The sequence below is a fragment of the Artibeus jamaicensis genome, unplaced genomic scaffold, assembly GCF_021234435.1.
Source record: "Artibeus jamaicensis isolate MK-2021 breed Jamaican fruit bat unplaced genomic scaffold, CSHL_Jam_final scaffold_614, whole genome shotgun sequence".
NCBI classification, from domain to species: domain Eukaryota; kingdom Metazoa; phylum Chordata; class Mammalia; order Chiroptera; family Phyllostomidae; genus Artibeus; species Artibeus jamaicensis.
This window is the reverse complement of record NW_026522050.1, coordinates 720,453-744,370: the sequence shown is the minus strand read 5'-3', so window position 1 is coordinate 744,370 and position 23,918 is coordinate 720,453. Positions and strand designations below refer to the sequence as shown.

Genomic DNA, 23,918 nt, shown 5'->3' with positions numbered 1-23,918 from the left:
AAAAGACAAGAAACACAACAGAGAAATGGGCAAGAATTTAAACAACCAACTCACATAAAAATTGGCCCAATGGCAAAAAATGAACAAAGATGTGCTTAAAGGAATAACCAGTGCTCTTCAATAAAAATTACAGGGACACAGGCCCTGACTTGTGTGGTTCGGCTGTTTGGGTGTCGACTGGGTGTCGTCCCCCAGAGTGAAAGGTCTCTGGTTTGATCTCCAGTTGGGTTACGTGTGAGAGGCAACCATGCACTGTGTCTCTCACATCAATGTTTCTCTCCCTCTCTTTCTCCCTCCCTTCCCCTCTCTCTACAAATAAATAAATAAGATCTTAAAAAAAATAGGGAAGTGCTTCATTAGGTGATTCTGTCGTTGTCGTCGGAACATCGCAGAGGCACCTACACAGACCCAGGTGGTCTAGTGTCCTGCACACCCAGGCTGTGTGGCGGAGTCTACCGCTCCTGGGCCACTCAGCTGTGCAGCACGTCACCGTACAAAACAACGTGAGACTAAGTCAAGCACAGGAGGAACTGATGCCACGAAGAGGCACGTGATACACAAGATGTGCGAAGCTGCCGCCTTTGGAGGAGTCTGGACGACGCCGGGAGGGTTGGGGCTGAGACGTGCAACCTGGGGCAGCTGGGAGGCCACAGACGGCTCGTGAGGCCGCCAGACTGGATGGCGTCCCTTGCAGGAGAGCAAGGGTGGCTAGAGAAGCGGTCTGAACGCGCCTTGTGGAAATGGTGGCCTGAGGAGCCCAGGCCTGTCCTCTGCCAAGGAAGTCAGTGGCCTAGACTTTGTTCAAAAAATCAGTTGGGTCGGGGTCTGCAGGGCCCTGTGTTCTCTGCATATGAAACCCCTGTGCCTTCCACCTGGGGTCCTGGGGGTGACATTCAGTAGAGGATGTGGATGGGGGATGGGACGACAGCTCACCAGACAGAGCTGAGTTGACCTATTTTGGGAGACAAGGGACCTTTTTCACCTGCAGCGTCATTTAGGCTGTTGAGTTGGTTGAGCTGGTTGCGTTAGTCTGAGAGCGGGGAGGGCGGAGAGCAACAGGGGGCTGAGGAAACATGCCTCCAGGGCACCTGCTGGGAGGTACTTCCATGACCTGTCTCACTGGGGCCGCTCTGCGGGCTCACTAACGACGCTCAGGTAGCAGTCACGGGGCCATGGAGTTGCTGTGTGTGCCTGTGTACGTGAACCGACTCAGCCCTCACTGCGGCCCTGGGAGTCAGAGGCAATTATCACCACCCGAGTGTTGCTTGTGAGGAAAGAGAGGCTCCAAGAAAGCACGCAGCAAGCGGAGGGGCTGGGGTGTGAACCCCAGCACTTCCTTTGTGCTCTTAGCCTTTATGTGCCGCTGCCTCCCAATAATGGTTAGTTGTTATTACAATAGTAAAAATGGACATTGACTGACTGCATTGCCTTTGTGATTTCATTTTCCTTGCAACACACCTAAGGAATGGGCCAGTTCGGCAGAGAAGGGAAGAGACTTGTCCAAGGTCACAGAGCTGGTGAGAGGCGGCTCCAGGGCCTCGGATTGGCACCGTGTCCCTGTGCCGTGGGTGGGAGTGGTCAGCACCTGGCGTCCCTCAGGGATTTCCCGCAGCAAGGCTTTTTGGCGCCGCTAGGAGTTTGAGATGAAGTTCAAATTCTCTCACCCACTGCAGAGCTTTCTTCGGGCTTGCTTTGCCTACTACCTTGCTCTTGAACGTGGCATTCAGCTTTCTGGCCTTTCCTGCCTGGCCAGGGCCTGGGAGGGCAAGTGGTTTGAACAAGACCTTGGGAGAGTTCAGTTTGGCTCCCACAGGGCCTCCGCCGCGGCTGGGGGCGGCCCCGGAGGCAGGCAGAGGGAGAGGGCCCATCTCAGGGGCCGCCTGGCCATCTTCATAGGACCCGAGGGCCCTTCCAGGTGGCCGCATCTTGAGGTCCATTTTACAGACAGATGGGGAAACATAGGCCAAGGAAAGACGGGGGACTCAGACCTGGTCAATGTGCAGGCCTAAAGAGGCAGGACTTGGCCCTGGGTTTCTGAACGCCCAGGCTTGGACTATTCCTCAGCATCCTGCTGAACTCTCCCATCAGGGAGGAAGTTGGTCTCCCATCCCATCCTGGCTGACCCTTCCTGGCCTGCTGTTTGCCAGAGCCCTGGAAACTTGGCTGAGGACTGGTTGCCATAGAGATGGCGGGGAGGACAGTTCCAAGGTTGGCAGATGGGGGTGGGGGTGGGGCAGGACACCAATATGCTAAACACCCACCAACAGTTGGTCAGGACCAGGTCGAGGAGACCAGGGCAGGAACCCCGGCTCCAGGCTCCAGGGACAGCTCCGGGGCTCCTCAAGCTTCTCTCGGGCACCCCCCGGGCTGAGCAGGTGAGGGCGGCCCTGCCAGGGGACTTCCAACGGCCCACTTCCAACCTTCCAAGAGGCAGGCTGGCTGCCTGGGGTCAGGGGCGGCCGGGGCTGAGGGAGGCCCTTGAGAAGCCATGAGACTGAAGCTGAGAGTGAGAGTAAGAGTGAGAGTGAGGGAGGCTGGAGGAGTGAAGGGACCGTGGGGAGGCCTGCTGGGATGGGGCGAAGGCAAGAAGATGCCAGGGATGACTCTCAGGCCCCTGGCAGGGCGCCGCTACAGGGGCCGTGCTGCGGGGCGGTACTGAATTCCTTCCACTTTAACTTAGCAAGTCCAGGGCCCCACGGGGCGCTCAGAAGAGCTGACAGGGGCCAGAGGCAGCACAGTGCAATGGTGACAAATCTGGGCTGTGGGGACAGACTCAACTAGTCCAGGTCCTGGCTCCATTTACTGGCTGTGTGACCTTAGTCAAATTATGTCACCGCTCTGAACCTTTGTGTTCTCATCGGCACGACGAGTGTGATGGGAAGGTGAAAGTGTGAAAGTCCTGAGCTGTTGCTGATTGAAGTTCATGAACTGAGGTGGCTAGCAGTCCGCTGCGGGGCGGGGGGGGGGGGGGGGGGAGGAAGGTGCAGAGAAGCGGAGGCCCCCTGGGGAAGTGCAAGGTGCTCTAGGAGCTGGGCCTCCTCTCCTGTCTCTGCCCAGGGGAGGCTTGGGAGTGGTGACAGTGTAACTCAGGACCAGCTGCAGCGATCTCAGAGCGCAGGGCAGACAGTGAAGAAAGACCGGACCTCCAGGACCCGGAACAAGAAAGGGCACAGCTCTGCTGAGGTTGAGGAGTAAGCAGCTGTAGCAAGAGCGGGGGAGGGGGGCGGGTGGGGTGGGGGGGATGCTGGATGTCAGGCCCTGCTGGGGGCCAGCACCCAGACCCTGACCTCTGCCCCCTGCCCTCTCCCTCCTCAGTCTCTTCCCCTGTCCTCGGAAACCCTCATTCCCTTTCCAGTGGGCCTGGGAGAGCATCGCCAGAAATGGCCGAGCTACGCTTCAGCCTGGCTCCCCCTCGGCCCCTGGCCAGCATGCCCTGCCCTTGGCATTTGCATCCCCCAAGCACAAGTCCAGCTGTAAGTCCACTGCCAACCTCCTAGAGGCTCATGGCTTATTCTGGAAGATGAAGACTCGAAACCTGGAGGGAAGTCAGCAGCTCAGGACCTGGAGCTGCGTCTCTATCCCTTCTGGCCAAGAGGAGGGCCAGGAGCTGGAGCTGCCCCATGAGTGTGGCCTCCAGCCACCTGGGAAGAGGTCAGGATCCGGATCGGAGTCGGAGGAGGCTGCTGAGCCAGAAGCCCCCAGTGCTGAGGAGGCTGAGAGGGATCTGAGCTCTGGGGAACTGCCCCAGCTCCCCAGGAAAGGGTCGGTCCCCAAAGAGAAATGGTTTGCAGAAGCAACGGAAGAGGGGGAGGAAGAAGAGCACAGGGCCCCCCACAGAAGGAGGGCGGGGGCTCGGAGAAAGGGGTGGAATTCCTGCGAGGAGGCCTCCGAGGAGGGGGAGCTGCAATGCCAAGGGAGCAGTGCCAGCTCCAGCCCCTCTCAAGGACCACGGAGGAGGAAGGCAAGGGCCCCGAAGCTGGAGGGGACGTGGGACCTGGAAAAGCTGCAGCAGCAATTACAGCAAGACTTGGACTGTGGTGAGTGTGAGGGTCAATGCCTAGATGCCCTAGGAAGTTGCACTTTGGGGAGAAGGTGGGGGGGCCAGGACCTGGGCCCAGAGTTCAGGCAGGCCTGAGTTGGGCTCCAGAGGCTGGATGGGATTGCCCAGTGGGTGGGGAGAGAGGGCAGTCTCTGACTCCTCCCACAGGGGTAGGTCCCAGAAAGCACCCCTTGAAGGCTTTGCCGGCTGCTGTCCAGGCCTCCAACAGGAGCGGGAGGGCCTGTGCCTCCGGAGATGAGGAGACCCTCCTATTTGTCAACCTTCCTAACCGTACCTTCCACAAACGACAGGAGGCCACCAGGTAAGGTGGAGGAGGGAGGTGGGTGGGGGCCAGGCAGCAAGTAGAGACAGAGGCAGTTCTCCAAGGGACACTTAGTCAGTCATCCTCTCCTCCTTTCCTTCCTTTATCTATTCGTCAGTCTTCTGACCATCCATCTACCCATCCATCTCTCCGTCCACCTGAGGGTCCGTGGGCTGGTCAGGGAGTCTCTCTTTCCCTGGCGTGTGAGCCCAGGCCTGACTGATAAGAAGGAACTGGCCCGAGATCTGGGGGAAGAAGCTTCCAGGTTGACCGAGGTGGTCTATTTGACCATCCACACCACGTATCCGCCCCTTCGTCCATCCATTTTGTTTCTTTTTTCTTTCCATTCATCCATCTGCCTGCCCCTCAAGCCAAGACACACTAGCCTAGCCCCACACTGCCCCACATGGTCCCTGACCCTCCATGAGGCTGCTGTGCCCCACACACTTCTGTTCCTGTCCCCCCCTCACCCCGCCCCAGGAGCCTGCTGCAGGCCTGGGAGCGGCAGCAGCAGGAGGAGCGGCAGCAGGCAGAGCTGCGGCGGGCCCGGGAGCAGCGGGTCCAGCAGCAGGTGGCCCACTGCCTGGCGGCCTATGCACCCAGAGGGAGTCGAGGGCCGGGGGCCGCCCGGCAGAAACTGGAAGAGCTGAGGTAGGAAGCCTGGCAGTGCAGGGCCTGGTGGGGACAGACAGAAGGACACAAGAGACCAAGACTTCACCTTCCCTCAGGACTGAGCCTCCGCTGCCACCCTCCAGCTCAGGCAGGCTGGCTGTGCACTTTGCTGCACTTTATAGATCAAGACAGGGAGGCTCAGGGGCTGGGCCAGCGTCGCCCAGCTGATACCAACGTCTGAAGCTGTCAGACGCTCAGGCTAAATGTGCTACGTGCTTTACCACTTTCGAATCTTGTTCTTCTGATTTCAAAAGCCAAACGTACTTGCTATAAAAATCCAGATACTACCAAAAGAGTTGATGCAGAAGGTGAACAGCACCTATAGTCCCACTCCTGAAGAAGGCAATGTTCACGGTCAAGGTGAAGAGTCATCTGTTTTATTCTCTTCCTACAGTTTGACCATTAAAAAAACCACAAATGCATATTTAAAAGAAAATTTCTTTTAGGCTCATAACAGTCCCATGAGGTAGGTATTATCACCATCCCCATGATTCTACAGATGAGAAAACAGAGGCTCAGAGAACTGAAATAATTTACCAAAAATAGCAAGTGAGCTGCGAAGCTGGGATTCCAACCCAGGCAGCCCGTTAGCCGCCTGCTCCACTGCCTGGGAGGGCTCAGCGCCCACCCGGTCCTCAGACAGAGGGCACCGGGGTCCTCCCCCAAAGCCCAACCAAGTGAAACAGATAATACTGTGGTCGCCGATGCTGTGGACAAGGAGCACCTACCGGGTGCCGCTGGCACCAGGACAGCCCCTTCCTAGCCTCATCTCCTTTCACCTTGGAGATGCCTTCTGACCAGACCTCAAGGTCTTTGCTTCTCACTAAGGCGGAAGCGGAAGGTTTCAAACTCCAAGGAGCAGATGTCAGTGAGATGAGTATTTCAAACACACGCCTTTCATTTGCCTCTTGGGGGCCTCCCGGCCCTCGCAGCCTGTGAACTTTTCTCTGTCTGAGCGCAGCGGAGACTCCAGCCTGGCCAGGAGGGAGGGCACAGAGGGGTCACCCAGGGTGGGGAGGTGATGTGACTTGCTTGGAATCAGAGATGACAATGGCGGACATGCCTGACACATGGACACTGCCTCCTTTGTCACTCGGGCTCCCAGACAGGTGCTCTCTCTGAATTCTAACAGAAATAACAGATGAATCGGGCAGGAAAGCGTTCATGACATCACAGGCAAGACAACGACTGAACGGCAGCTCATGTTTCCCAACTCCCCACCCCTTGTAACTGCTGTCAAGTCCTTCCTGAATGGAGGGACTCCTTGTGGCTGTAACTTGTGCCCCTGGCCATGAGTTTTCAAGTCTCTCTCTTTTTCTTTTTAAAAATATTCTTTTTATTTATTTTTAGACAGAAGGGAAGGGAGGGAGGGAGAGAGGGAAACATTAATGTGTGAGTTGTCTCCCTTGCACCCCCTACTGAGGTCCTGGCCTGCAACCCAGGCATGTGCCCTGACTGGGAATCGAACTGGCGACCCTTTGGTTTGCAGGCCGGCACTCGGTACACTGAGCCACACCAGCCAGGGCTCAAATCTACCTCCTTTTCTTGAATGAAGGAAGGCTCCTTCCCTGGCTTATAGCCAAGGGTTTGGGCCCTGCAGGGCAGTGTTTTCTACAGCCCCTGGTGGACTTGCTGGAGATCCCAGCGAGAGCTGGCCCCTCTTCCCCTCCAGTACTGTCTGTGGGTGCTGCCACCATGCCCTGGCCTCTCATATGCGCCTCTCAGAAGGGTGCCCGGACCTGCCTGTGATGCGGCCGGAGGGCCCCTCCTGCTGTCGGGAGGCTCAGCTTGCTGAGCAGACACATTTCTGATAAGTGCGCAAACTGGATTTTTTAAGTGGGTTTGTGCTTCCCTAGCGGAAATCTTTCGGGATGTGTTCTTTTATTTGCAACACATGGTTTAGTTCCTGTGTCCCATTTCCTAAGCTGTCTGCTTATAAGAACCGCAGCAAATGCTGGCAGGCTTGTCCAATCCCTGCCACAGCACAGAGGAGAAAACAACCTAGAGCTCAGTGCAGGGCTGTGCCCGAAGCCACAGCCTCCTCCTCACAGGCGCAGTGTGAGAAGGTGCGGGCATGGACCAGGGAGGGGAGAGACTGCGAGTAGATGCCCAGTTGCTCAGAAGCCAGTGTTGGCCCCCCTCCCTCAGGGGCGGCCGGGAGGATGGGCGAGCCCTGGCTGCACAGCCTGGAGACTTCAGCTCAGGGCTCAGTCTCTCCTGTCCCAGCTGTGCAACCTTGGCCAAGTCGCTCAACCCTCCTGAGCCTTAGGGGAGTTGCAGTAAAGCGGGGCAAACACTAATTCCTACCCCAGTGACCTCAGGAGGGATTCAGGGGGAGGACAGGAGTGAAATGGCTTTGTAAAGGTAAGGGCAGGAGGACGCAAAGTCCCCAGTGAAGATGAGCGGCTCACAAGTGGAGATGGGTTGTGTCCAGGGCTCGCTGCCCAGAGGTCTGTCTCCCTGCAGGCGCCAGGAGCGAGAACGCTTTGTTGAGTACCAGGCTGAGCTGCAGGGCATCCAGCACAGGGTGCAAGCCCGGCCCTACCTGTTCCAGCAGGCCATGCAGGTGAGGGCTAGCCCTGGGCACAAGGCAGCTTCCCCCTGAGAATGTGGCTTCTCACTGGGCCTGTGTGTGTGGGGGGGCAAGTGGGAGAGGGCCCCCTTAGATGGGACCCCAGGCTGCAGCCCATTTGGAAGCCCTGGACCCCCTCAGTAATCAGCCCCACTTGTCCTCAGCGGCCCTGGTGCAGAACGGAACACCCCCCCTTTCTCTCTCCTCAGGCCAACGCCCGGCTCACCGTGACCCGGCGTTTCTCCCAGGTGCTGTCAGCCCTGGGGCTGGATGAGAAACAGCTGCTGGCCGAGACAAGCAAGGGCCCCTCCAGGAAACCCAGGTGAGGCCGTCTAGCTGGCCGAGACGCTGGCTCAGCCTGGCTGTGGGGAGAAGGGGCACCACCACCCGCACTCTGGGCCCAGCAGGCTCTCCTCCTGCTGTCCCCGTCCCCCTTTAACGTGGGCTGGAAGTCTGGGGAAAGGCTGGGGGAACTCGGTGGGCAGCCCTGGACCTAAGCTTCAGTCCTGCCCTGTCCACCCTGCATCCCTCCTCCATGACCTGGAAGACTCTGCTGCTCTACCAGGCAGCAGATACATCCTGGACTCTGTCCTCCATGTCACCCAAGGAAGGTGGGGCCCCCACTTCTCCATGAAGAAACTCAAGACTTGAGGGGCAGGGTCTTTCCCAAGGACTCAATAAGCAGCAGGGTCAGACTGGGAATCTTCGGCCCTCTGAGTGGCTACACATCGAGCCTCCATTGTGGACTGGTTCCGTGCCAGTCCCCACCATATACTGTCCCTTATGCTTTAGAGCAACCCGTTGCAGGGCAGGGATTACGACGCCTAATTCACAAGAAGGAAACTGAGGCTCAAAGACAGAAAGTCAGTTCCTCAGGGTCCCACAGCATAGGAGTCAGATTTGAACCCATATTGATGGCAATGCCCTTTCCCCTCCTATAGCCGGGTGTCCTTGGGTGTGGGGCTGGGCAGCAGCGGAGAACAGTGGCCTCTATCCTTGTGTTCACCTTTAAGGAGGCACAGGTCAACAGAGAGAGCGGAGCGCTCTTCTCAAAGCCCCCCAAGTAAAGAACCCGTCGGCAGCCAGCCTGAGAGGCAGTCCACCCCAAGCCCAGACTGGAAATTCAGTACCTTAGATAAAAATTAAAGGCTTTATGAAAAATGCAGTGTGGAGTTTCTGGTGGTGGTGGGAAGAGGCTGTGGGTTGGGAGAACGATGTGGTGGGTGGGTAGGCAGCAGGTGGAGCTTGTCTCCCCACCCCCTGGGGATTCTGGGTATTTCAGCCGGCAGCACCCAGCACACGCGGCCTTCTGTGTGCTGCCAAGGAGTGGGGCATCTCACAGAGCACCCCCCCACCCCACCCCCCAGTCTCCAGCACATATGCTGGGTCCTAGAAATTCGAGAGTGAATAGGACAGGACGGGCTGTGCCTTGGAGAACTCCCAGTCCGCTGGGGGGCAGACCTTTGAAAGGGCACACACATCACACCACAGCAGATGTATGCTTAGGGAACGCCAGATGGAGCAACTGGGGGTAGGGTGGGGAGTCAGGAGGGATTGTGTTAACTGGGCTTTTAACTTAAAGTAACTTCAAGTTATAGCCCCTCTCAAGGGGGAAAAAGCACACACACATACAGTTGTGCCAAATTTTGCACCAAATTTCAGGGGGTTCACAAGCACACAGTTCTTCTGGAGCTCCTTAGCAGTTCACAGAGCGCAGGTTAGAAAATCCAGTCCGGCCCAGGCCAGGTAGCTCAGTTGGTTAAAGCTTCAGCCCCATAGCCAAGGCTGCTGGTTAGATATGGTCAGGGCGCATACAAGAATCAACCAGTGAATGAACGACTAATTGGAACAACAAATTTGTTTCTCTCTCTAAAATAGATAAATAAAAAAATGGAAAAAAAATCCAGAGAACGTGGGAAGACAGCATTTACTGACAAAACTGATTAGAGGGACTCAGACTGGTCTGTGGAGCTCAGAGGAGAGTAAGCTGGTTCCTCCAGCCCCGAATGAGGCACGACCCCAGAGTCCATTGGGGGACGCCTCACTGGAGCGGGGGAGCTGTCCACGGAAAGTCCGTGAGACAGTGAGCATCCCGCGGCTAGGTTGTGCAAGCGCAGGGAAGCCTGGCAGGGACCCCCAGCTCCGGGGACGCTGGCTCAGATACCCTTTGGACCCTCATAGCTCCGGGACCCAGATCTCCATCAGGTCCGTGCACCTGGATGAGCGCACGCGCAATTGTACCACCGATTCAAAGACGTCCACCCGGCCAGATGGAGCCGTGATCGAGCAGGCGAGATCCAATCTGGGCCTTCCCATGAACCTCTGGGGCAGACGCTGATGCGAACGACGGAAGCAGCCGCTCTTAGTTTCCGGCAACACGACAGCGGCTGCCGGGCGACCCGGAAGTTTTCCCATTTTGCGTCGTCTGGGCTCGGTGGCGGCCGGGCTCGGGGCAGACATACTACCATGGGGTCGTCAAAGAAGCACCGCGGGGAGAAGGAGGCGGCCGGGACGACGGCAGCGGCCGGCACCGGGGGCGCCACCGAGCAGCCGCCGCGACATCGGGAGCACAAAAAACACAAGCACCGGAGTGGCGGTGGCGGCAGCAGCGGGGGCGAACGACGGAAGCGGAGCCGGGAACGGGGCACCGAGCGCGGGAGCGGACGGCGCGAGACCGAGGCCCGCAGCAGTGCGCACGGGCGGGAGCGCAGCCAGGCCGAGCCCTCCGAGCGGCGCGTGAAGCGGGAAAAGCGCGACGATGGCTACGAGGCCGGTGAGGGGCGGGGCCTGCCCAGGGGGCGGGGCGGGCGGCCTGGGGTCCCTGGCTTTGGCCCAGCTCTGCAGGTGGAGATAGCCGCAGGTTGTCCTCGTCAGCACTTAGTAAAAGGCCTTCTTAAGGGTATTTGGGCTTAAAGGTTGTCCCCTCCACTAACCTCTGAGTACAGAGATTTTGTTTCCCTTAATTGGCTTTTCACAGGCCCTCAACGAATGAATGGATGAATGAATGAATTGGCTATTCACAGGCCCTCAATAAATGTAATGAATGAAGGAAGGAGGGAGGAAAGGGAATGGCATCAGCGTGTATGGAAGCAGGACAAAACCTGGTATGGTGAGGGCAAATCGCGAAGGGTGCACAGTAGAGACCTAAGGCTGTAAGACAGGTAGGGGTCTGAACACGAAGGGCCCTTGGTGTGTTAAGAACTCTGAATTTTGTCCTGGGGGTAGTAGAGAGCTGTGGATTTGGAGTGGAAGGAGTGGGTTGATCCCGAGCACATTTTGCAAAGATCACAGCATGGAGAACTGGGTCAAGGATGGCCAAGGCTGGAGGCCGGGAGTGGCCTGCACCAGAGTGGCAGCAGTGGGGTGGAGAGACTTGGGCAGACTGCAGGGGTAGTTTGGAAGAGGAGTCGGTGCGCTTGAATGAGGGTGGGAAGGGAAAGAAGGAATTGAGCATGACTGGAATTTTGGTTTCAGCAACTAGGTGGGTCATGCTGTCATCCGCTGAAGTTGAGGAGTTTGGAAGAGAAGCAGATTTGGGGGGCAAGATAATGAACTCAGTTTTGGAGAGCATTGCATTTGATGTGCATGGGAGAGACCCAGGGTTTGGGCTTGATGGAGTGATTTGGGAGAGGCAAATGAAGTCCCCTGAGAGAGCGGGGAGTGTGAAGCCAAGGTCATGAGTAGAGCCCAAGAAATGTTGATACTTTAGTAGAAGATGGAGCAAAACACGACAGGAAAGGTGGTAGAGTAGCCAAAAAGGCAGGAAAACACTGAACCTTGTGGGAAGAGAGCTTTAGAAGGAAGGGATGGAAAGTGCTGCATGCCACAGCCTGTCAGGCAAAACCAGAGCTGAAAAGAATCCGTTAGATTTAGACACAAGGAGGCTGGTAAGCCTGGAGAGGGTCTGGAGTCCAGGGTCCATGTGGGGGGGAAGGGGAGGAAGTAAGCCGTGGGGCGGGGGTGTAGGAGGGACCAGTACGCTGTGGGAGCTGGGTTGGGGCAGCTCCATCCCAGAGTGTCTAGCTTCTGTCTGTGTTCAGTGAGGTGGTTTTCTCTTTGTGAGACGGAGGGAGGGAGTTTGAGATACTTCTTTGTCTCTGTGTTCTCAGACAGAGCAGGACGCCAGTAAGTGTTTATCTTGACTACATGAATTGCAGAGGACGCGGTCATGCTGCCGACATGGCCCCTGCCTCATGGGGAGTGACAGACCCAGAAATGACTGACTGTGCCGTGGAGTCTGGGAGAGCAGCTCATTCTGACTAATATGCAATTGAACCGGACGTCATGAGGGACTTGGCATGTGATCTTGGCTTTTGGCTGGGACTTTGTCATTCGGAGTGAGGCCAGAGAGGGCAATGCAGGTTGAAAACGCAGAACGTATAAAGGGAAGGTGTAACAAAGAGACGGGTGCAGAAAGTTGGGCATTTGGGGTCAAGAAGAGAAGGTGTGTCGATGAGGTGGGCTTCTCAGGACTGGGACTCAGCTGGAAGGAGTTACAGGGCTGGGAGACGGCTGCCGTGTCCCGGCGTCTCGGGAGGGCCTGGTGCTGGTGAGGGCCCTCGTCTGTGGCCCTGCAGCTGGGGCCAAGGATGTGGCTTCTTGGCTTCGTGTTCAGCTCCTGAGCCCTGCGTCCTATTGTTTCAGCTGCCACTTCCAAACCTAGCTCGGGAGATGCCTCGTCACTCAGCATCGAGGAGACCAAGTAAGTCCTGTGTCCTCTGTCTCCACCTTTTTCTCCCGAAACGGGTAGGTGTGGAGCGGCTGCTTTAGGGAGGCTTTTCGCACACAAGGGTGCTCTGGTTGGAACCGGATGTGCCAGTAAACCACGTCAGCTCACCGTTTGAGCTCTGGGGGAGGACGCTGAGCCTCAGGAGGAAGACAGTATTCCGCCGGTTCGGGGCAGGGAAGGCCCAGCACCCTCGTTCCCTGATTTGGAGGCCAGGCCCTCCCATGCCCTGGTCTGGCCCTGTGTTTGGGACCCTTCCCACCACTCAGTCTCATCCTGTGTTCATCCCCGTATGTCCAGAAATGCGTTCGGTGCCCCGTTTCCTTTTGATTTTTTTGACAGCTCCTAACACTTGTATATCTGGTCCTCAGTAAACTCCGGGCAAAGCTGGGGCTGAAACCCTTGGAGGTCAATGCTGTCAAGAAGGGTGAGTGTGTGGCCGGGCGGGGCGGGGGGGGGGGGCATGTGGGTGGAGGAAAGCGGGCTCGGAGGAGAGACTCAGTCCCTGTTGTGGTCTGTGTGTGTGATCTTGGTGGGAACGGGACTGCTTGCTTTCACGATGGCCCTCGGCTCGTTCTTTAAGCTCGGACGGTGGGCATTGCTTCCTCGCTTGGGCCGCCAGGTGACGTTAGATGGGCTGAGGGGTGCACGCAGTCGTCACAGACTGGAGCCCTGCGGGTGGTTGTTTTTTTTTAAGCACGATTTGGGGCATTTGGAAGGCAAAGAGGGTCCCACCATGCTGTGTGGGTTGACATGGGAGTGTGGGATGACATGGGAGTGAGGGGTAAAGTGGGAGTAGGGAAGTGAAGGATCCTTCCCCCTCCCCTTGGCCCCTTCTGTCCCCCTGAGCTGGAAGGGGGCCGGGTGAGTGCCTCCCTCCTCTCCCCACCAGCCATGGGCAGGCATGGCCTCACGTCTGGGCCCCCCTTCCAGAGGCGGGCACCAAGGAGGAGCCCGTGGCGGCCGATATCATCAACCCCATGGCCTTGCGGCAGCGAGAGGAGCTACGAGAAAAGCTGGCAGCTGCCAAAGAAAAGCGCCTCCTGAACCAAAAGCTGGGGTGAGGGGGGGCCCCAGCCAGGGCGGGCAAGGGAAGAGCCCAAGGAGGCTGCCAAGGAGCTCTGTGGTTGGGGTTGGTCAGGAAGGGCTGGGCTCCCAGGGGTCACTTTTTCCCTCTTCAGGAAGATAAAGACTCTCGGGGAGGATGACCCCTGGCTGGACGACACTGCGGCCTGGATCGAGAGGAGCCGGCAGCTTCAGAAGGAGAAGGACTTGGCAGAGAAGAGGGTGAGGACCTGGGCAGCCGGGGGCGTCGCTCGGTGTCTCTGGTGCCAGGGAAGCTGGTGAGGCAGGGGCTGACCCACGGGAGGTGAGGCTGCGCTCAGAGGTGGGAGGTGTGTGCTCAGTGGCACCTGCTCTGCACTCCCCGTGGCTTTCCTACAAGGCCTACCTTTTTTGTACTCCCATTCGAGAAAGCCCTGTGTGTCTTCCGGTGATCCTCAGTGGCCCTGAGATCATAGGTCCTCCCCCCTGCCCCTTGTCCCATAGGCCAAACTGCTGGAGGAGATGGACCAAGAGTTTGGTGTCAGCACTCTGGTGGAGGAGGAGTTCGGGCAGAGGCGGCAGGTGAGCATCTGGGGTGGGGGTGGTGCGCTGTCCTTGGTGCTAGGGTACCAGGCCTGCATGGGTCAGGGCTCCTGACTCAGCGGGACCTTCCCCCCTTCCTTCTAGAACCTGTACAGTGCCCGGGACCTACAGGGCCTCACTGTGGAGCATGCTGTCGACTCCTTCAGAGAAGGAGAGACAATGATCCTTACCCTCAAAGACAAAGGTGGGTTGTGCTGGGGTCCTCTGGTTCGGGCACAGCTGAGTTGAAGGCAGGTGTGACTGGCTGCTGCCTCTGTCCTGTCCCCAGGAGTGCTGCAGGAGGAAGAGGATGTGCTGGTGAACGTGAACCTGGTAGATAAGGAGCGGGCAGAGAAGAACGTGGAGTTGCGGAAGAAGAAACCCGACTACCTGCCCTACGCAGAGGACGAGAGCGTGGACGACTTGGCACAGGCAGGCGGGCAACGCGGGGCCTGGGGCAGCGCACCTCGGCAGTGCGGGCTCTGGGGGATTGGCGGCTCTGTGCCCCTTCACAAGCCAGGCTGGGTCTCAACCTGTACCTCTTGCCTTGCAGCAAAAACCCCGTTCCATCCTGTCCAAGTACGATGAGGAGCTGGAGGGCGAGCGGACGCACTCCTTCCGTTTGGAACAGGGCGGCGTGGCCGATGGCCTTCGGGAACGTGAGTTGGAAGAGATCCGGGCCAAGCTGCGGCTGCAAGCTCAGTCGCTGAGTGCGGTCGGGCCCCGGCTGGCCTCCGAGTACCTCACGCCGGAGGAGATGGTGAGCTTGGTGGCTCCAACCCACACTCGTCATTGGGCCGTGGTGCCTCCCTCCTGTCAGAATGAGCTAAGGAGGGGGGTCTGGTCTTCCCACGGAGCTCTGTCCTTGCAGAGGAGCCGTGATTGGCAGCCCTGGGGAGGTACTGGGGCGGCAGTGGCAGGGACCGGGAGCCAGGTGGATCTGTGTCTGAGTTCAGGCTCTGCCCCGGAGCCAGCCTGTGCCATGGGTGAACCTTGTAACTGTGAGACTGAGGTGCGCCATCTGAAATGGGGGTGGAGGGAGCCACCTCTTGAGGGCAGGTGCAGGGTTAGTGATGATTTGGTAAGTGGCGATTCTGGGGGTGTATGTAGGTTTCGAGTTGGGGGTTACTGTGTGAAGACAGAGGTCAAGCAGCTGGCTCAGTAGACGGTGTGGCTGAGTGGCCAAGAGCAAGAGCAGGGGGAGCCACACTGCCGAGGCTCCCGGCCCCAGCTCCCCCCGAGCTGCTGGGGGACCCTGGGCAAGGCACTTAGGCGATGTGCCTCAGTTTTCCTCATCCCACTGGTGGGGTGGCACTCACACCTCACGTCTTTTTTCCTGTAAGAAGTGTTCATCCTCGTGGGCTGGCGGCGGCCCGCCTTCCCGCTTCCCCCTTCATGTCTCCTCTCCTCCCTCAGGTGACCTTTAAAAAGATCAAGCGGAAGGTGAAGAAAATCCGCAAAAAGGAGAAGGAGGTGGTAGTGCGGGCCGATGACTTGCTGCCTCTTGGGGACCAGACTCAAGATGGGGACTTTGGTTCCAGGTGGGCTTGGACACGGGTGGGGGGTGGGGGTGGGCTGGCCTGGGGGCCGATGCTCACTGGAGAGGTCTCTTTCGCTCAGACTGCGGGGCCGGGGTCGGCGCCGCGTGCCGGAGGGAGACGAGGAGGCCCAGGAGGAGGAGGAGAAGGAGCCCGAGCCTCAGCCCCCGCAGTCAGATGACACTCGGGTAGAGAACATGGACATCAGTGATGAGGGTGAGGGGCCCTGCCAGCTGAGGCTGGGCGGAGGGGCAGGGAGAGGAGCCCAGGGTCCCAGAGGGCGACCTGAGCAGGCATCTCCTGTGTTTCCACCAGAGGAGGGCGGAGGGCCGCCGCCTGGGTCCCCAGAGTTGCTGGAGGAGGATGAGGCGGAGCTGGAGCTGCAGAAGCAGCTGGAGAAGGGGCGCCGGCTGCGGCAGCTGCAGCAGCTGCGAGACAGTGGCGAGAAGGTAGGGGCCCTTGAGGCTGGGTGTGGGCGCGGGTGGCCGGGGCCTCAGCGGGGCGAGCCTCAGGCCTGACACTTACCCATAGTTCACTTACAGACGGAGTGCAGTGTCCAAAGTAAAAACACAGTATTTCAGAAAATACAGGGGATTATGTTTATGAGTTTGTGGTAGGAAAAAAGGAATACACACGACAAAATTTATCATTTTTTAAGTGTACGGTCCAGTGGCACATCCAGTGTTGCTGCGCACTCGCCACCGTGCATCCCCATGACTCTGTTCCTCTTGTGAAACGGAAGCCCCGTCCTACCCAGCACTTGCTCCCCGCCCGCGCCCAGCGCTCTGCTTTCTGTCTGAGTCTGACTCCTCCAGGGACCTCTAGGTGGAACCATAGAGTGTGTGTCTTCTTGTGATTGTCTGAGTTCAAGAAAGAGGTTTTTAAAGATAGAAATGTAAAGCATAAGCCACGAAGAAAAAAATAACATTTCTACTTACAAATTAAAAACTTAAGTTTTGTTTAAAAGGTATGAAGAATGTAAAAAGGCCCAAAGAAGAGACTTGCCCATGTGCGTAACTGTCAGTGGGCTGGTGTCAAGGATTCATAAAGAACAAAAACATGGCAAAACAGAAATGGCCAAAGACCCGAGCAGGCAGTTCACAGACGTGGCAGGATGAACGGCTGCCGAGGTGCCCAGTGAGGCTCCGCTTCGCTAGTGACCAAGGGCGGGAGAGCTAGCGCAGCGACGTGCGAGTCCACACCCCCGCCGTTTGTCACAAACGTCCGAGTCTGACAAAGTCTAGCGTGTGGGTGTGGAGCTGCCAGAATCATTAACATTTTCCGTGGGCCTGTGAGTCTAACCAGACAGGGGGACATCAGCACATTCTCTTAGAGCGAAAGTGTGCATGAGCACGCACGTGTGAGCGTGCAAGTGTAAGGCGCAGCCCAGCTGGCCCTCCCGAATGTGCAGCCCGGAGAGACGCCTGCCCGTGCGCGCAGGAGACAGGCCCGTAGCCGCATCCTGTGCGGCGGCAGAAAAGGCCTGGACTGGGGTCTGCTCTCGTCTCGGGAGGTGACCTTGCAGTGGAAAGCCAACGAACTGGAGCCTCTCGTGTCAAGATTCAGTTTTAAAATAGGTTTTTAAAAAGCAAACCAGGGTGCCTCATTAGTTCAGTAGATAGCATGTCAATTCCATAAAAAGCAAATCAGCCCTGGCTGGTGTGGCTCACTGGATTGAGCACCATCCTGTGAACTGAAAGGTCGCCAGTTCAATTCCCAGTCAGGGCACATGCCTGGGTTGTGGGGCAGGTCCCCAGTTGGAGGCATGTGAGAGGCAACCACACGTGGATGTTTCTTTCCCTCCCTCTCTTTAAATAAATAAATAAATAATTTTAAAAAGCGCAAACTACAAAAATTATACAATTCAGACTGCATAATGTTTGAAGAACACACGGCAAAATAACACGCCGTGGGTTGTCCCCACTTGGCGAACCTGGAAAGAAGGCCAGTGAATTGTGACCACAGACATGGGGCCCTGAAGGGTACTCGGGTGATGGGTGTGTGTTTGCTTATTTCTGTTACTTTAAAAGAAAAATGCATTGTTAGATATAACCCTTTTAGGCTTATGATGACATCCATTAAAAAATAAACATGATAAAATGGAAGGGAAGGGCTACAGAAGTGGATGCACTGGCTGGAAACTTCTCTGAGGAGGTTGCTTTCGAGGGCAGAGCAGTGAGGCTGCATGTTGAGGACTTTTTTCAGAGGGGAGGTCCCAGATAATCCTCTGTGCTCTTGGCGGTGGCACAATAGAGGGGTCAGAGTAGGTGCAGTCGGGGCATACCGTCAGGGGCAGAGTTTTGAGTGGTCTTGGCCATGCCAGGTAGGAGGGTGCCCTGAGGCAGGAGCAGGGCTGGGCATCTGCCACAGGAGGGCAGGCAGAGGGTGTGGTGGTTGGGGCACTCAGTGCTGGGCGCATGGGGAAGTTCCAGAGGGCATCTGAGCACCCTGAGGCATTGGGAGAGGTTCTAGAAGAGGTGGGTGGCAAGGAAGCGGCAAGAGAGGCCCTAGTGTGCTCCAGGTCCCGAAGGAGGGTGTGTGAGGCTGAGGTGGTAAGTTGGGGGGCTTTGGAAAAGGGTTGGCAGGGCATGGTCACGATGGCCATGTAGGATTTTGGATGTCAATTCAAAGGGCAGTAGGGAGCCATTGATGGCTTTGGAGCAGAGGAGTGACCTAGTCTAGTGAGATTGGTGCAGGTGCAGAGTGGAGAGTGGACTAGAGTCAGGGAGGACGTAGGGACCATCAGAGGTCTGCTGTGGGCAGGGGGGTGGCTTGTCTCGCTGCTCCCAGGGAGGACCTTGGGTTCCTAGGTCTCCGTGCAGTGTCCCAGAACCTTCTGGGTTTGCCCACAGCTGCTCCCTCCTCCAGGTGGTGGAGATTGTGAAGAAGCTGGAGTCCCGCCAGCGGGGCTGGGAGGAGGAGGAGGACCCGGAGCGGAAGGGGGCCATCGTGTTCAACGCCACGTCGGAGTTCTGCCGCACCCTGGGGGAGATCCCCACCTACGGGCTGGCTGGCAACCGCGAGGAGCAGGAGGAGCTCATGGTGGGTGTTGAGGCAGCACACCCCCCACCGCCACACCGACCTGCTCTGCTTGGGGCTGGGGGCAGGGTGGGCAGCAGGGTCAGCCCCATGGTCTGCAGGGGTGGGCCTGGGCTGATGCTGGTCTTGCGTCCCCAGGACTTTGAACGGGACGAGGATCGCTCGGCCAATGGCGGCTCCGAGTCCGATGGGGAGGAGAACATCGGCTGGAGCACGGTCAACCTGGACGAGGAGAAGCAGCATCAGGACGTGAGGAGGGGCGGCGAGGGCGGGGCTGGGGGCGCGGAAGGGCGGGGCTGGGGGCGCGGAAGGGCGGGGCTGGGGGCGCGGAAGGGCAGGGACCACACAGCCTGGCGGGGTTGGAGGGAGGCTTGGGCTGGTGGCAAGTCACTCAGTGTCTCAGAGCCTCAGTCGCCTCGGCTTATCACAAGGATTGAGTGAGGCGTCTGGGCGCTCGGGGCTTGGCCGTGAGAAGGACCACAGTCGAGTGAGGTGGGCTGACTGGTGGGTAAGCGGGGAGAAGAGTCCACGTGGCCCACTCACCACAGTGTGTCGCCCCCCCAGTTCTCTGCCTCCTCCACCACCATCCTGGACGAGGAGCCCATTGTGAACAGAGGGCTGGCGGCCGCGCTGCTCCTGTGTCAGAACAAAGGTGAGGGGCCCGGACACTGTGAAGCCAGGCGCCAGCCAGGCCTTTCTCGGTCCCCTTTGCTGTCTTTCCCCTGCTCCCAGGGCTGTGAGCTGCTCCCTTTGCACCTGGTGTGCGGCGGTCACAGGGTGTACGGCCTGCTCTTCAGCACCCAGTTGTGATGGCTTTGCTCACGTGGTATCCCCTGCAAAGCACCGTTTGTCCCTCAGTGCTGGGTGTCTCCTCTGAGGAAGCATGGGGGGCACAGAGACCCCAGCATTAGGATCCCTGCTCCTCCATTTACTTGGTCGGTGGTCCTTGACAAGGGTTGATTCCTCCGAGTCTCTTCTGTTTGTTGCAAAACAGTTCTGATGCCTTTTCTCCCGCTACCCGGCTGTGAGGTCCCCGCAGGGCCTTCAGTGCGGTCCAGGGCGGCAGGCCCACCCTGGGGCTGCACCCCTGGCCTGGGGTGGACAGCCCGGAGTCTTACCACCCCCTCCCCAGGGCTGCTGGAGACGACGGTGCAGAAGGTGGCCCGGGTGAAGGCCCCCAACAAGTCCCTGCCGTCGGCGGTATACTGCATTGAGGACAAGATGTGAGTGCGGCAGGGGTGGGCAGAGGCCCAGGGGGCTGCGCCAGCTTGGGGCTGCCTGGCACCCGGCAGGGTGGGCGGTGGCTGGCCCTGAAGCCCCTTCTGTCTCGGGTCAGGGCCATCGATGACAAGTACAGCCGGCGGGAGGAGTACCGTGGCTTCACCCAGGACTTCAAGGAGAAAGATGGCTACAAGCCCGATGTTAAGATTGAGTACGTGGACGAGACGGGCCGGAAACTCACACCTAAGGAGGTGAGGACGCCTCTGAGGGGCCTGGGCTCAGTCGGTCACTGGCCAGGGGTCGTGGAGAAGTGTCCGATGTTCTGTGCCCCCGTGTCCTCTCTGGTGGGCATAGCAGTCCCCCTCGCAGGCCCGGCAGGAGGGTCAACACGTGCCTGCAGCTCCTTTGCTCACCTGCCCCCTCGGTGGCTTGGCCTGCCCTCGGGGCCGCTGTTCTGGTGGGCGGGGTGCAGGCCCTGGACTCCCTCCCGTGCCCTCCCAGACCCCCAGCTCTAGCCGGCAGCGCTTGCCTGACTGCCCTGCCCCCTCCCTGTCTCCCATCCCACCCCACCAGTGCTGCTCCCCACACACGCCCCAGGTTTGCTGGCCTCCTTCCACCCTCCGTGACCTGGCCCGGCCTCAGCCCAGCAGGTCTCACCCGAGACCCCGCGTGTCTCCAGTGCAGCACACCTCCCTCCGGAGCCTGTCTCCCCTTCTCCCGTCCCCTGCCCGCCACCCTGGGTCAGCTGGGTCTCCCTGTGCCCTGTGGGGCACAGGCAGCTCTAACATGGTCCCTGCCCTGTGTTCTCAGGCTTTCCGGCAGCTGTCCCACCGCTTCCATGGGAAAGGCTCAGGCAAGATGAAGACAGAGCGGCGGATGAAGAAGCTGGACGAGGAGGCGGTGGGTGGCTTGTGGGGACGTGGGGTGGCTTCTACATCTGCTGGTGCTGGGGGGGCTGGGGCTGGGGCTGCTCCTTCCTTGTGCTGATTGGCCACGCGACCCCGCAGCTCCTGAAGAAGATGAGCTCTAGCGACACGCCACTGGGCACCGTGGCTCTGCTCCAGGAGAAGCAGAAGGCCCAGAAGACGCCGTACATCGTGCTCAGCGGCAGCGGGAAGAGCATGAATGCGTGAGTGGGCTGGGCGCGGGGGCCTGGGCGGGCGGGTCTGGGCCTGGTGCCCGCACTGCAGCCTCACACCCTTCTTCTCTCTGCAGGAACACCATCACCAAGTGAGGCTGCCCTCGCTTCCAGTCCCTGCCCCGACTTTAATATTAAATAAAGTTCCCTTTTTATTTTTTCCTCCCTGGTCATGGTGCAGATTCCAGGGTTAGACCAGGAGGAGAGGCAGGCAGTGTCGGGAGGAGCATCAACGCCACCCTCAGGCAGGCTAAGTGGTCCACTGTGTGACCTCAGGCAAATCGCTGAACCTCTCTGAGCCTCAGTTCCACCATTGTACAGGGCGTCTTACGAAGATTAAATGAGTTCATTTTTTCATCCATTCGCCTGGAATTTGGAGGTGAGATGGCTGAGAGCCTGGTCTGTGCCAGGGAGGCCTGGTCATCAGAAGACATGAATAACTAAACAAGATGCAGGGAGAGAACCAGCCTGGACCCTCTAAGACAGTCCCCCCAACCCTGGCCACCAGCCAGCCGAAGACAGGCCAGTGGTTTATGTTGTCAGCCCCTCCCCCACCACCCCTGCCACAGTAGCATGGGACCTGGGCCATTATCAAAGGTCACGCTTTGTCTCCTGCAAGACAGGCTTTCTGGTAAGAAGTGGAGACTTGGGCACCTAGTTTCCAGTGCCACACAAGTCACTACCCGCCAGGCCCAGGACTGCCCAGCCTGGCAGGACAGGGACTGGGCGCTGTGCAGGGCGGAGGCGCCCCGTTGGTCTGCACGGAGAGAGAGCATCGTGTCCTCAGGGTGGGAGTGCCTTAGAGCACCTCCCAGGAGACGTGTCCCAGGAACGGCTGCAGCGAGGAAGACGGGAGCCCTCGAGGTGAGCGCGGAGGAGGAGGCCTCAAGGTGCTGCTGAGGGGCCTCCAGGGCCCGGAACGAGGAGAAGGTGACCCAAGGCTCCCTTGGGGGCCAGACAGACCAGCGTCCTGCCCCCACCTGCACCCAGATATATTCCAGATGGTTCGGACTGTTTTAAAAGTGAGAAATGTAAGCAAAGAACAAAATACAGTTGCCTTACCCAGTCGCTCTGACAGCAGTCTTTGCGTGGCAGACTCATTCTGCAGTCTCCTCTCTCGAGCTCTTGTCCCCGCTCGTCCTGAGCTCTGGCTCTGATTTAATTTTTGCTTTGGCTCCTTCCTTGTGTCCCTCGGTGGTGCCTGCAGGGTGTCCAGACTGGGTTTAGGGTTTGAGGAATACAGTCCATTTCTCCCAAAAGCCTGCACAGGCCATCTGGTGTTGACAGGCAGTGCCGTGTCCCTGGCTTGGTGGCAGTGGTACCAGCCCTGGCCAAGCTCATTTCAAAGCCCACGCTTTATCCCCTGCAGGCAACGGCCCGTTGGTTAGGAGGCTGTTGCCATCGTCAGAGCCGGAAGTGCCTATGGCAACAGTGGACCAGGCTTCCTCTGAACTCTGGCCCTGGTGACTGGGTAGGCAGGACATGGTGAACAGGGGCTTGGCAGGTCTTCCTGAGGTGGGCCTCCTCCAGGAAGACTTCATTTGACACCATCTTGACCTCTTCTGTTCTGTGGCTGCGGACCCCCAAGCCAGGTGCTTACCCTTCCCTGCCTGATGGGAGGGTGGGGGCGAGTCAGTTCAGCCCCCAGGAGGGATCACTGAACCCTTTGATGCCTGACCCCAGGGAGGGTGTGCATCCAGCCCTGCCGCCCAGTGGAGGCGCCCTGCCCGCGGTACTTCACTGACCCCTGGCACCGAGGCAGCAGTGCCGGGGAGCAGGCTGGTATGAAGGTCAGTGAGCTCTCAACTGGGGCTGGGGGCAAGCTGGGTACTAGCTCTGGGTGCTTTTCCATTTACTTGCTGGTTGACCTTGGGCAACAAGTACCACTGAACCTCAGTGTTCCTGTGTGCGTCTCAGGGACGCGATCTCAGACTCATGGGGCTGGTATAAAGCAGAGCTGAGAACGCTCATCCTCTCGTTACTTCGGCACGCGTTTGCTGGGCATCTGCTGCCTGGGCCCACGGGGCTCCGAGGGGGGGCAGCCATTGAACAAGGGCACTGCCAGATAGAAAGCCCCTCTCGGCCTGGTGACAGACCCTCAGTGCCAACTGTCCAAGGCAGGCGTGGCCTGTGTATTGAGCAGGGGCAGGATGGGGCCCCTCTTCTCTCTGGGTCCTGCTCCCTCTGGCTGCACCCACCCCCTTCAGGTCCTCCGGACAGCTTCAGGCCTCAGGGGCCACACCCAGCCTGTGGCTCCTCCTGTCGGCTAACGGTCCCATTTGGTGCTTCCCCCGTGGCGTGGTGAGGACTGTCTGGCCCACAGGCCCAGGAACCTGCTCCCTCCCTTCCCTCTTCTCTGGAGCTGGCTGGCTTTAAGACACCTCTCCAGTTCATATTCTGGGGGCCCGGGCAGGGCCCTGCATCCCAGGGACCCTGATGCAGTGGGAGGAAGGTGCGCCCTCTAGGCTGCCAGGCGCAGGCCCTCGGAGTGTGGCTGGTGGGCTGAGTTCCCACCCATCTTCACCCGAGGTGCTCTTCTTGGTGCCCCTGGGACTGAGGCCCCCTGTCCCGGCTTCCCCAGCTGATCCTGTCTTGTCCCGTGGTGACCTCAGGAACGAGTCAGCCTGTGTGCAGACTGGGGGTGACCGAAGGAGCCGGGTGGGGTGAGGGGCCTGCTCTGCTGGGTCAGCCTTCTGGGGCTTGAGTGTCTGTCGACAGGAGAAACATTCAAGTTCCCTTCCCTTCTGTAGTCACTGGCCTGGGTCTTCCCGCCACTCGCCACCTGCACGATTCTGGCACATTCCCCAGCCTCCAGAGGCCCGCGTCCTAGCTCCCACAGGGGTGGTGGCCTCTGCTTCCAGTTGCTCAGTGATACTCAGTGTTGACCTTCTGCTTTTACAGTACTCAAAGATCTCATTAACAACTCCAAATAAAAGTCTCAGTTAAAGTAACTGCTGGAGTCCTGGCTGGCGTGGCTCAGTGGATTAAGGAATAGAGTGGGGCCTGCAAACCAAAGGGCTGCTGG

General features: G+C 58.7%; 2 protein-coding genes across 4 annotated transcripts; both read left to right on the top strand.

The window, feature by feature from the left end:
- The first annotated feature begins 2,216 nt into the window (after window positions 1–2,216).
- On the top strand, window positions 2,217–9,528 carry TSGA10IP (testis specific 10 interacting protein). 3 transcript variants are annotated; one of them, XM_037135439.2, is made up of 8 exons: window positions 2,217–2,375; window positions 3,058–3,191; window positions 3,316–4,037; window positions 4,208–4,361; window positions 4,842–5,012; window positions 7,500–7,599; window positions 7,815–7,927; window positions 8,619–8,766. In XM_037135439.2, exons 1-8 carry the CDS (start codon window positions 2,217–2,219, stop codon window positions 8,749–8,751), a joined length of 1,686 nt encoding a protein of 561 aa, XP_036991334.2. In that variant the 3' UTR covers window positions 8,752–8,766. The 3 variants fall into 3 exon arrangements, with proteins under 3 accessions (XP_036991334.2, XP_053515143.1, XP_036991333.2); XM_053659168.1 differs by lacking the exon at window positions 8,619–8,766 and adding an exon at window positions 9,484–9,528 and having other exon boundaries at window positions 2,247–2,375; XM_037135438.2 differs by lacking the exon at window positions 4,842–5,012 and having other exon boundaries at window positions 2,247–2,375.
- A 470-nt stretch (window positions 9,529–9,998) lies between these two features.
- SART1 (spliceosome associated factor 1, recruiter of U4/U6.U5 tri-snRNP) lies at window positions 9,999–21,968 on the top strand. The gene is made up of 20 exons (XM_037135321.2): window positions 9,999–10,378; window positions 12,250–12,307; window positions 12,703–12,758; window positions 13,265–13,391; window positions 13,513–13,618; window positions 13,880–13,957; window positions 14,063–14,162; window positions 14,247–14,389; window positions 14,511–14,717; window positions 15,374–15,498; window positions 15,578–15,711; window positions 15,811–15,944; window positions 18,364–18,537; window positions 18,673–18,783; window positions 19,099–19,186; window positions 19,667–19,757; window positions 19,871–20,006; window positions 20,566–20,655; window positions 20,763–20,884; window positions 20,971–21,968. Exons 1-20 carry the CDS (start codon window positions 10,072–10,074, stop codon window positions 20,987–20,989), a joined length of 2,406 nt encoding a protein of 801 aa, XP_036991216.1. The 5' UTR covers window positions 9,999–10,071; the 3' UTR covers window positions 20,990–21,968.
- The last annotated feature ends 1,950 nt before the right edge of the window (window positions 21,969–23,918 follow it).